At 33.7% G+C, this 13,275-nt stretch overlaps 1 protein-coding gene across 1 annotated transcript in view; it reads right to left on the bottom strand.

The window, feature by feature from the left end:
• Positions 1-781: 781 nt before the first annotated feature.
• Positions 782-13,275, bottom strand: part of LOC118206071 (cytochrome P450 2C38-like) — a 55,290-nt gene continuing 42,796 nt past the window's right edge. Inside the window, exons 4-6 of the mRNA XM_085824950.1 lie at positions 11,541-11,804; positions 6,959-7,135; positions 782-1,017 (exon numbers count right to left, since the gene is read on the bottom strand). Coding sequence (XP_085681076.1) covers positions 890-1,017; positions 6,959-7,135; positions 11,541-11,804 — 569 coding nt within the window. The 3' untranslated portion in view covers positions 782-889. The remainder of the gene's footprint in view (positions 1,018-6,958; positions 7,136-11,540; positions 11,805-13,275) is intronic.

Here is a 13,275-nt window from a genome sequence, read left to right as displayed (position 1 = left end):
AGTCCTCAGAGCTTTTTTTGCGGATTCCAAGCGAGGAATATGGAGTTGGAGAGTTTGGACGGTCTTGATAGGACAACCTATATACTTACATCAATATTTTAATCACTATTGCTCTTTGCATTAATCTCTTATCGCATGCATTTCTTCCTGTTTAAACTACGACAGCGGTAAAATAAATTATTGTATAATGAAATTAGTATTATTATTTATATCTTATATTTCACTATGAAGGAATTTAATTTACATACTATCCGACTATAGTAGTGAGTTACTTTAGAACAGGCTTTTCAAGACCATTTTTCTCCCCAACCACGACTCAGAACTATAGCAACGACTACTGCGGGAAAAACGTGCAATCCTCTAATTTGCTAAAAAAACGCTTATTTTCTCTGTATGGTAAGGGCGACATATGTAACAATCCTAAATTAAGGGAGGGTCGCAATGACCTTGAAGTGTCCATTTTATAAGAGCGCTAGCTTTGATAGTTCACTAATATAACCTTTAGATAGCATTTAATAGTAGTAGTTGAACTTGAGATAGTTAAGAAGTATTAGAGTATGTTTCATAGTATTTATTTTTCATGCACGGTTTAGGATGCGTTTAATGGTAGGGTATAAAATGAAGAAACCCTTAGGGAAATCTTTAAAGATTCGAAACAGGTAACAAACACGTGGTCTGATTTCAATGAGTCATTAGAAAGTGAGACTTAATAAACAATTTCGAAATTTTCGTTCTTTGCTTCAGAGATATGGGGAATGTAATAAAAAAATTATTCACAATATTTATTTTGAATAATAATGATTTTATTGTAAACCATCAATTTTGCTCAGAATGGTTTCTTCATTCAGCTCCATTCTTCTTGCTAATTCAGACTTCGGTGTAAATGCTGTTATCTCGGTAGAAGTTTCAAAGTCTTGTCACTGTCTCCTGGGTGCAGCTCAAAATTTTGAAGAAGTGATGCACAGATGAGAAAAATTTCTAACTGTGCTAAAGATTCTCCAATGCACGCCCGCTTTCCTACAATAAAAGGAAATAAAATGCATATTAATTTCATATTAAAGGTATCTTCCGCTTTACAAGAATCTGCTATACACCATTTTGAATTTAGGAAAGACATATTATCTCGAGACCGAAGAAATCCAAAGGCAATATTCACGTATCAGAAAGACGGTAAAATACGATATAATTGTTCATTTTTGTTTTACGCAATAGGTATAAACAGGTCTGTTTTCAGACTGTTTGCTATGAAATTCTGAGTTTCCATACAACCATCATAAGAGTTTCGCAAAACAAAAACAAAATTTGAAGGAATTTTGTTAATATCATGTGTAAAATTAAGCATTTAAACTAATTATTAAAAATTAGTTTTGATTGCTTCCGTTATTATAACCTAAAATCAGTAAAATCATAAAGAAACAATGATTTTTTTCTTTAATTGAAACAATATTCTTTCACATAAATTGCATATAAAATTGATACAGTTTCAATGTTTTTTGTACATTATTTTCCCTCTAAGACTATAAAGTTTGCCTAAAGCAGTATTGTAGAGAATGAATAAAAATTAAAATACAGTGAATAATTTCACAGCGGTCACCTTTCTTAGACGATTACTTCTTAAAATGGCCAATAATTCTGAGAATATGAATGAAAACTGGCACTTGAATACATAAATATTATAGAGCTAATATGCCCACTTCCACAGAAGCATAAAACAGTTTGAAATCGTGGATGGGACTCCAGCTGAATTTAAGCCATACTTATGCAAGAAGGAGATATATTTACTCCAGCTTTCTACATTTGCTCATAAAACTATAGCAGAGCTATTAGTAAGCGTTACAAGGAAAAGCATAAAAGACAATTCATTATTTTAAATGAGAGAGGTACAGCAAACGAAAAAAGTATTCGTGCAATATGTATGAATACTTTAAGCCAATTTATTTTATGTTAATTAGCTTACAACTTGCTGTAGGGTCCTGTTTAGTTTTATTATTAGTCCAAAGGGGCTTTGTACCTGAAAGCCGTTTTGCGATTTTGCGTTAAATCACTATAAATGTCCGTTTCACTTTTCAGACTGTTGCCACCAAATGTTAGAGTCCTGCATTATATTTGTAGAAATTAAATAATGAAAAATCTTCATAAATGTATGTATATTTCTCGCATTGTGATAAAACAACGGTACATAGAGCCATCGAATTTTGAATGACGTAATCGTCCTACGAATATGGGCATGTGGAAGACCAAATTTGAAATTTGGAATTTTTTTTTATTATCGATTTCATATTTCGTAAAACTTTAACGAATTTTTGATTAACAGACTCAAGGATTTGAAAGCGAGCAATGGCAACACTCTACGGGGGGGGGGGAATCTTTTAACTCCAGCGCGCGGAACTGTGTATCGGAAATTCTAAAGATATGCTCATTTTAATATCATTTTGCAACATTCTTATTGAACTGAATTTTATGGTTTAAGTACAAAGAACATGATATTTAATAAATAAAGGTAACATACAAAACGTTAAAAAAATTGCCCCTTTGGACGCAATTTAAAATCCGAAACCTTTCAGATTTTTTTAAAATTTATTTTTTATGAACAGTTATTTTAATTTGCAAGCCTTTCCTGAATTCTCTTATTTACCCTTGCTAGAATGTAAATGAAGTAAATGAAAGAGTGTATTTAAGCCGTTGGAATGAAAAGGTGTAGAGAGAGCGTGATTTCGCTAGTGAAAGCGCGTATTTGCTGTTTTGTTATCCAGCTGTTAATCCTAGTAGCGGCTATACATTCTGGACGTCTAGTTAGTATGTCGCCGGTGTAGGTTTCTGAGTCAGTCTGCTAGACTAAATTGAATTGTATAGTTTAGTACTATATCTTTACCTTTTAAGTTTATTGTTATCTTTTAAGTTCACACCGCAAGTGGACGGTGTTTTAATTGCACGCACATAAGACCGTGCCATCTCTTACATATTTTTGTGATAAAATAAAAGGGCTTTTATACCTTTCCCCTGTTGTGTTCATCTTCACACTTATGCGATAAGTCGCAAGGCTAACATCCAAGTAGATGTAGTTAGTTCATGCTGGTAAAACATACTAGATCCCACAATATATATCAAAATGACAACAACAAAATAGTTTGAAACTAGATAGATTATCTGTATATATGATAAACTAACATAACAGTGTTTGCTTAGACATAAAAAATGTTTATAATTATAAAAAAAATCATGTATTTTTGGAGGCTTGTTTCCTGCAGACCCAACTAGACTGCTAGCCAGTTGTCGCTGAATCTGAAGCAATCACAAAGTCCAAAGAAAGGTTAGAATAATCTTTTTGTTTCCGCTTAAGTTGAATAAAACAGGCACAGTTTGTGTCACAATGAACTTCCGCTACCTTACCGATGTTTAACTTAATATAACAGAAAATTAAATTCATATGCTAATAACGTGGTCGGAGAATACACACATCAAATAAACTACTTAAATCGGCTCGGGTATTTTACCGGCGCGTATTTCAGACCATCGCTAACAAGGCTTAACAAGATGCTTAAGACGACAAAACTGGGGAAAGTAAGTAACAGCAAGACACGTCTGCCCAAAGCCTGTTTATGTAAAATTTCTAAATTGTAAAAGCTGAATTTTTTAAATAAATGGCAGCTTGGGGTCGGTCCCTCTTGGGATAGCCGGTAATAGGCAGCCCCACATCATGGACAATCAACCGATATGCCTAAATGGCGGTACAGTTGTCTATGTTGTGGTTCCGAAAGCTTTCATCTGAAAACTCAAAACCCTCAGTTGTGCATTCTTCTCTTTCCGGAAGTAAAACAATAAAATGCGATGCAAATGCAACTTTTGGTCTTCCATTTTCCATGTGTTGTCAAAACTGTAAAAACAAACCAAAGATGAATATTAGTACACTCTGACGCTCAGCTATTCACGATATATGAATTGCATAGATGCAAATAACTGCACTACTTCCACAAATTCGGTAATTCAGAACAAAAGTCATCTAAAACTAAAAAAATAAAAAAATAAATAAAGCGCGCCTACTAAGCCTTTGCTCAGCCTCAATTTTCCGTAAAACAATTATGGCTAGGAAAGCTAAAGCTGATCTAAGTTATTCAATAGGAGAGAGAACTAATAGAGTGGCAATCATTGATAGCTGCCAAGTGTTCTTTCTCGAAATCATGAATTTTGCGCTTAAATACATTAACTAATTTTCATCCCGATGGGAAGCGACGAAAGCAAAAGTAGAGGAAAAATAATAAGGTGACTGACTAATTAACAAACGAAAAACCTACACACTTTTATCAATAAAAACATAGTTTTTAATTTTGTTTGCCATTTTTCTAAAACTGTTTAAATATATCAAAATACCACGGACAAGACTGGTAATAAATAAACAAGTTATTTGGCATTTGGGTTAATTTAGAGGAAATGCTTTCAGTGATTATACCGAGTGGCCATAATTAAATTGACAGTGCTCACAGTGTTCTGTAGCGCGATCTATTTGCGAGAATGACGCCACATTTTGTAGAAAGATTAAACAAGACGGGGGACGAAGGATTCCGCGAAAAAACAAATTAGTTCCAAAAGTCAGTGCTGGGGGAATATTTGGCGCTGTGTAATAGAAAATAGAGTGTTAACAAATGCAAATCAATACGGAAATTACCTTTTATTTTGCATTCAAATGAGGTTCAATGTGACTGCCGTTGTTGTGGACCACATACTGCATTCTGTGCACAGTATGCACAACAGCAGAAAGTAACATATCTGCAGGAATCTCCCGTACACTCCGTGATATGTTATCCTTCAACATAGCCAGGTCCTGGACCACTCCTTGATAGACCTTGGACTTAAGGTAACCCCATAACCAGAAGTCGCATGGGGTAAAATCAGGCGACCGAGGTGGCCATGCAGTTGGAAAGTAGCGGCTAATGACTTTTTCTGTTGTGAATTTCTGTCGTAGCATCTGTTGCACCCGTACAGCAATGTGTGAAGGGGCTCCATCTTGCATGAAAATGATTTCCCCCAGGCATTGTCTTTGCTGAAGTGCCGGAATGACAAAGCTGTTCAACATGGGGCGATATTTCTCTCCAGTAACAGAACAGGTTTCCGTCCAGTCTGGGTAATGTTCTCATAGAAGAATGGACCTACAATAAATTCCGCTGTGAATCCACACCAAACAGTTACCTTTGGTGAATGTAAGGGAATTTCTGTGACTGCATGCAGTGGTTTGTCATCCCAAATTTGGCAGTTCTGGGTATTCACAGTTCCATTCAGATAAAAGTGGGCCTCGTCTTCCCATAAGATTTTCCACGGCCAAGCATCATCCACCTCCATTCTGGCAAGAAATGTGAGAGCAAAAGTCAATCGCTTATCATGATCGGGGTACAGTAACTCCAGTACACGGCTGATCTTGTACGGATAGAAGTTGATCCTCTTTCGTAAGATTTTCCATACCATACTATAAGGCATATCTATATTCTGAGCTACTCCACGAGCGCTGAAGGTGGCAGCAATATTGTCTGGTCCTCTGTCGACAATCTCCGTGGCAACTGCTTCGATTGTATCCTGTGGTACAGGTTTTCGTCCTCTGTCTGACTGAACCTTCAGAGAACCAGTTTTCTCAAACGTCGCAACCATTGCATTTATTCATTAACTGACACAGGACCGTTACCTTTACGCATTTTTTTGTGCGTTCTAAAAGCACGAAAAGCGGCTGACGCGTTGCACTGGTTGAGGTAAAAGAATTTGACCAGTAACGCGCATTGGACTAAAGAAGGAGACATTGCACATAAACTTTCAATCCGATTGATTCGAAACGTAACACATTGCCTTTTAAAACCCAAGCAGCTGGCACTGTGCGAATGGATGTAACGTGAAATTTAAATAAAGAACTTCTTCTGTCAGTATACGTGATATTGCAGATCACGATACTTTAGCGGTGTTTATGTAGATTTTACGCTTTTTAAAAGTGTTGCCATATTGCACTTAAACTAAATCAGAAAATGTGCATATTAAAATGAAATTTTATTCCGTATTGATTTCCATTTGGTAACACTCTATTTTCTATTACACAGCGCCAAATATTCCCCTAGCGGTGACTTTTGGAACTAATTTGTTTTTTCGCGGAATCCTTCGTCCCCTGTCTTGTTTAATCTTCCTACAAAATGTGGCGTCATTCTCACAAATAGATCGCGCTACAGAACACTGTCAGTTTAATTATGGCCACCTGGTACATTAACGTCTTCTTCTATTGCAATTAAATGAAAGACAAGCACAACAAATAGGAAAAGAGAGCGATGAATTCTTGAGATCTTCCTAGGGCGTAAATGAAGACGTTGTTTGTAATGAAGGAAGAGAGAATGGGGAGAGGATAACGAAAAGAAAGAAAGAAAGTAAGTAATATAACTTAATAATCAAAAATGGAATAAAATAAACTATGCAAATTTATAGAATGGTCGAAAATCTAGGTTAAACTACAAATCACTGACTAATGTAGCGAGATCTTTATGGATGGACAAACCTCGTGGATTTCTAATTTATCGACCTGAGAATATCTTTTGGGTTATTTGGAGAAGAGAAAATGAATTTTTGATTTTAAGACCAACAATGTTTTGCAACCGATGATTTATTCCTTTTCTGCCCCCACCCCCCAAAAATTTTTCTTGTTCTTTCATGCAAAGTTTTAAAGCACGTTTGGTTTCACAAATTCAATGTCCTTGTTCTTTCATGCAAAGTTTTAGAGCACGTTTGGTTTCACAAATTCAATGTCAAGCCGCACTGACAAAAAATGCTAAATTCCTCAAAACTTGCTGCCAGGAATCGTGACTTTAAAGGCTAAATTTCGTATTTTAGCCACAGGAGAAAAAATATAACACAAAAATTAAATTTGTGTAAAATGCACGCATTTTCTTAACTGACGGTGGGAAACAACAGTTTCTTTCGTTCTAATTGTACTTACCTATTCCGAAAGCATGTGGTGTGTCAGATTTGATTCTTTTGCCTTCAGCGCTTAAGAATCTCCCAGGGTTGAACTTTTCCGGTTCCGGATAAACTTCAGGATCAATATTTAACGTCCAAAAATTTGCTATAATGCTGCTGCGACGGGGAATTCTGTAACCTTTGATAGTGGTTTCCTCTGAAAAGAATATTTAATGTAACTCTTAAAAATACACAAAAGTTTATACTGTTCTAGAATGTATCCGTCTAAGAACATAGAAAGATCTGCAGATTTAAAAAACAGTTCAATGAGAAGTATTTTATGTTAAAAATTGTTACGAATTTTGTACATATGTAAATTATTTTAGTGAAATTGTAGCACTTTTTTCCGTGTAATGTAACATGACAATCTAACGGAGAGAAGCTTTGTCGAAAAAGTAAGGATACAGGGTCAGATCTATCTAACATTGAGTAAATGACTATCTCACTAAATTGGCGAGATATCGCCAAGTTGGCTACTGTTTTGGAGACCAATTTTTCTCACCAAATTTGGCGGGGACCATTTGTATATATTTTAGTCCGGTTAATGTACAACTGTAATTAATACTGGGATTGAATAAATGTAAGTAATCTAGATATATAACTGTTAACGTGTCCGGCCCTCATATGCCTTCCAGTAATTTCGAGAAGTGGAGGTATTAGAGACATTTAGGCTGATGAGGGAAGTCTGTATAAAATCGGAGAGAGCATCAATTTCGGAGTTGGTCAGTTCAGAGCTGAATTCTGAGTACGGAGATATCCATGGTAAAATAAATTTTATCAAGCTATCAGAAGTTCTGTGTGCATTCAATCCATTACGAATTACGCACGCAACAACAGAGTTACTCGAGAAATCCAGACTGAAAAATCATAAAACCTTTTACTACTTCTTAGCAATTGTAAGGAATTATTTCTTTCAAGGCCAGTGCCTAATCTATAAGTACTAATTTTCTTCTTACTTTTAGAACGAACCAAAATGCATTTTAGAGGAAATGTTCCAAAGAGTTGAGATGTTTTAATAATTTTGTAATAGTATTGTCAAAAATATATTTTATGAAAATTTTACTTTGGGACAATTGGTATTCATTAGGAACACGATAGCCCTTAATGAGCTCAGGCATTGTTTAGAATTTCATTCCAGTCTGTTCTACTCCTGACCTTAATTTACAGTTAATGACGCTTAAGTTAGGTAAGTTTGTCTTCAGACAGTACATGAATATTTTTGATAGGTCTATTATTGCATTATTATTATTATTATTATTTTGTAATTCTGTTTTTTATTCAAATACAATACTTTTTTATGGTTCTGTATTTTTTCTTCCATTTTCGGCATTCTGACCAGAATAGACCTGCTCCGGTCATTTAATTCATCTAAATTTTTGAGTTCTAAAATTTATGATGTTTCATACCCGTACTTCCTGTAGATTTCTGCACTGGTTTCTCTGTTGCCATCTGTTTGAACATCTCCGACAATGTTCAGTAATGTATGTCAAAATTTTTCTGTCGAATCCTGAATGTATTTCTTTGACCAAGTTCGAGCTCCATGTGTCAAAACAGATCTAATTAAACATTCCTGAATTGTCAGTTTATTTGTTCTTTTGATAAAGTTTAATTTCAGATACTTCTTGGAAACTAAAGAAGCATCGTTTAGAAAGTGTTACTCTATTACGAATTTCAAGAGAGATATTGTTCTCTCTGTTAATTACAAATGATACAAATATTTGAAATACTCAAAAGCTTCAAATTAATAATTATCATATTCTAAGAAAGAATGATTAAATTATAACTAAGAGCATATCATATATTTAGTTTTTGTTTGATTAATATTTAATTGCATATTAGATGCTTCGGTCTCCAGTGAGAGAAATGCCCTTTGAGTGCTTCAAGAATGCTAGCAATAATGTCGATATCGTCCACAAATGTAAGGAGTTGAACTGACTTGTTTAAAGTACCTCCAGTAGTATTTATTTTTGAGTCATTAATGCCTTTTGAAGAGCTTGCGGCATATGAAAAACTAAATAATTTTTGCTGCCTAAAATATACCTGCGACTCAAATTCAATATTCAATGCCTCAAAATTCAATATTCAGTGCCACAAAATTTCAATATTTACGTCATGCGTATTTTATTCACTCAACTACTGGTAATTCACTCAATAATCCTAAATATCTCGATAGGTATTTGATTAATTAAAACATACCTCTTTCCCCAGAAAAATAAACTCTTACAGTGTCTTTTATATAACCAACATACTTTGTATTTCAACAAAAATATACAGTAATTTTTTAATTATACATAAGTTCACTAATACATAACAAAAAAAATGCAGGTAACATCTAAAATTTATTTTTATTTCCAATCAAAAAAAAAAAAAAAAAAAAAAAAAAAAAAAACTTGTTCTTAGACGAAAAACTTCATAATCAGAAGTTTCATTGCCAAACATTTAAACTAGAAAATTTTAAATAAAATTTTATATAAGTTTTATAAATTCTTTTACTTATTTGAATGCCAATGAAAATGTTTAAAATTTTGCAGTTAAAAACAGGGGCGCAATCAATGAGATCATCCTAATACAAGAAAACGTATTACTGCATTAAATTACGTAAAATTATTGTCATTATATCTTGAGGAAACTTTGAATCATTTCCTCCCAATTTGCAATACACCATACTTCATATCTTGATCGACTCCTCATTCGAATTCTGAATGTATTTCTTTGACCAAGTTCGAGCTCCATGTGTCAAAACAGATCTAATTAAACATTCCTGAATTGTCAATTTAGTTGTTCTTTTGATAAAGTTTAATTTCAGATACTTCTTGGAAACTAAAGAAGCATCGTTTAGCAAGTGTTACTCTATCACGAATTTAAAGAGAGATATTGTTCTCTCTGTTAATTACAAATGATACAAATATTTGTATCATTTGTAATTAACAGAGATATAGGTGACATAGACAGCAGCCTAGGACGCAGATTTTTCCTTGGGCACCAGCTATATTATGCTCACAGGGAATAACTATATAAGAACATATTTTTGGCTTTTAATTATTAATATGTTTAATTGATATGGGGCCAAAGAAAAAGGAATCGGGCTTGCTTCACATCCAGTCAAAGAACGTTGTAACAAGAGAAATACCAGTATGCATTTCTAGGTGAAACTTTTTCAGCCACAGGCAAAAGTCGAAATTTCTTAGTTACGGGAATGAAAAACATATTTATTTGCTCTAAAATGAAAAAGAGAGACAATCACTTTCAAAGGAATGAAATTGTAATTCGAGGAATTTAAGAGGATGTATTGCTAAATGAAACATTCACATATTTATATGAAATAACGTAGATTTGTTGAAGGTAGGTAATAAATTAGATAAACGGAAGATACATAATGAAGAACAAACTGGCAGCAGACACAGATTTAAATATTCATTTTTATATTGTTGATCAAACATTCCAATAAGTTGCAAAGAAGCAATTAATTTAAGCTAACCAGTTTTGTTTAGTTACGTATCTTTTCTATCTTCCTTTACTTTCATTTCCTGCAAAAATGATATTTTAGTTTAGCGTGATATGCAAAGTAGGGCAGAAAGCTATTATTTAAGATAGTGTCTGAGTTACTTCAGACAGAGCATGTTCTGCCGTTCAGCCACTTTGTTTCTATGGTTTATGCTTGATAGTTTATGACAGTGCATATTAATTGACAGTTTGTCTACTTCGGTGATAGGGCTAAGAGCCAACTTGCGTTAATTATCTCTACGAAGTTTCAGCTGATTATTTAACTTAGTTTTAATTTTATATTTCTATTTTGAATGGCAGCCAAACGTATTGATTCAGTTTGTAAGCACCGCATTTGCCGTCTGTAAATTCCTCCTTGAGTTGAATAAAAGGGTCTTTTCACCCTTCTTACGTCTGCCATTGATACAGAACGTAGCAAATAGTCTCTTCACAGTTCAAGTAAAGATTTAGCCAGCAAAGTAAAGTTGATGTAGGTAAAATCTTACAAAGTTAACGTAAATAACTGGACTCCATAGCTCCGATTTTTGGAGAATTAAAACGACACCGTTACTTTCAAAAATGTACTTTGAAATGTGCAACGGCAGATGCAAGTTTACAGAGTTGAAGCGAGAAAGCAAGTGCCTCATTCAGCAGGGAGGCCTAGTTCAAAAGGAACAACAAGTTTTTGGTTTGGTTTGCACTGCCATTAAAATTTCGATATTCATCGGTTGACTTTCAGTTTGAAATGAGTACAAGATGGCAAGTGGAAATATGCAGAGTTACGGGATTATTTTAAAATTATAATTATGATCAAAATTATGCAGTATCAAATTATAATTATGATCAAAAGCTCAGAATGGAGTTCAGATCGTCAAAAACAGATCGAAATAAATTCTCTAAATTTAAAATTTCTGCCGCCCTTTATCAGGATGTTTCCGGCGGACACCATTTACAATATCGATAAAAAGTCTGCGAAACGTAGAGATTTTCGCAGGCATCTCTACAAATTTTACAAAATTTATTTTTTCGCGAATTAAAATTTGGAATAAGAGGTAAATCTGAATTTTTATTTTACTTACCGAAGTTCGAAAGCTGTGTGGAAATAAGAAAAGGTGATGCTACTCTATATAACTCGTACATAGTGGCATCAAGATATGGTAAGTTTTGTCGATCCGTCCACGAGGGTAGTCGGTCTCTTCCTATTATGTTATCTACTTCTTTTTGGACTTTTCTTTGAACATCCAGATGCTTGCTTAGCTCTGTTAACAAACCCGTGGCAGCGATGCTTACAGATTCTATGCCTTCGAAGAAGATATTTAAGCAGTTGCCTTGCAGTCTTTCCACTGTAATTCACAAGTAGATAAATCATAAATTTTTAAGAACAACTGAAATAAGTATATAATTTATCGAAACTTTCTTCCCTGGCCTTTATTTCTGCAACCGTGGGTCGTAGACCTATACTTTGAAATATCAAAATGTTTTAAATGACGTAGAGATTCGTGTTAAATTTTTTAAAAGTTAATTTTATACAAAAGATGAAATCTAACTTTTTATACGTTCCTCTTGTTCCTATACTTACATCACGAAAATTTTGTATTTGTTATAAAAAATAACATACGTAACATTTGACTCCCATACGACAAAATTTCACTGAGATACTCAATTTCAAAATTTGAGATATTTGACATTTCTTTTAATTCGCTTCGAGGAGTCGGTTGATAAATAAATTAGAATAATTCGAGAGTGATTTCATCCCCCTCCCTTAAACGCCATTCATTGATATTCTTTTGTGATTTGTGTCTTTAATTTATAATTTTGCTACATTTGGTATTCCAAAAGAGCTTTCATGCAAGTAATTTGTAAATTTGCAAAGCCTAAAAATATGTCATTAATATCCTCACGAATTTCTCTTATTTTAGAATCATAATCGAGTAATGAAAAAAGCAGAAATATTTACATTTTTAATTAGTTCAAAAAATGTTACGATTTGGCTATTGACAAACTGAAGCCTGCCAGTGTTTCCTAGAATACGAACTCTATAAGACTCAAGTGAATAAGATCTCTGTTAAAAAATTATATTCATTAATATTTTTCAGAATAATCTTTATAGGAATGCTCGTCATTAGTAATCCCTTAATCTTATTCAAAATAATATTTTTGTTAGTTACGCATAAATGTAAGCATATCGCTCTTCAATTTGTGTGCAGCCTTCTACAGATTATAATTCCTGAATTTAATATCAAATATCTCAGTCCTTTTTGTCGTACAGGAGGCACCTTCTTTTGATTTTTTACAATTTCAATATAGGGACCAATTTCAATATAAGTACAATATTTTTCTAATACCGGGACCGGAGGAAAGCGTAAAAAGTTATACTCGTATTTTGAATTTTGTACATTATTCTTTTAAATTAATAAGACGAAAATGGGAATCTTTGCGTCATTTAAAGCAATTTTGTATTTCAAAGTGCATGTCTTCAACCAATGATTATGAAAATAATGGCATGATAAAGACTTTAAAGGGCACGGTGCATATTATACCTGAGGGCATAACCACTTACCATTAGATGGGTCTAGGACTTTTCGTCGTCGCCATTTCACCTTGGCCATTTCGCCGTCGGGACGTTCCGCCGTCAAGACATATTTTTCATTACATGACTGTATTTTATCTTGCCGTATTATACTTGCATTAAATTTATTTAGTTTAATAATTTTGTTTAGCTTTTTCATATTTAATAAAGGTTCCTTTTAAAATGTATAGTTATTTACAAGTATGAGAAGTAAAGAAATTACGCATATTTAGTTGGAAAATTAT

Source organism: Stegodyphus dumicola, chromosome 10, assembly GCF_044657685.1.
Source record: "Stegodyphus dumicola isolate Sdum_Otavi_A_Nest chromosome 10, ASM4465768v1".
In the NCBI taxonomy this organism is placed as follows: domain Eukaryota; kingdom Metazoa; phylum Arthropoda; class Arachnida; order Araneae; family Eresidae; genus Stegodyphus; species Stegodyphus dumicola.
The sequence above is the reverse complement of the archived record's forward strand: the minus strand, read 5'-3'. Positions and strand labels throughout refer to the sequence as shown.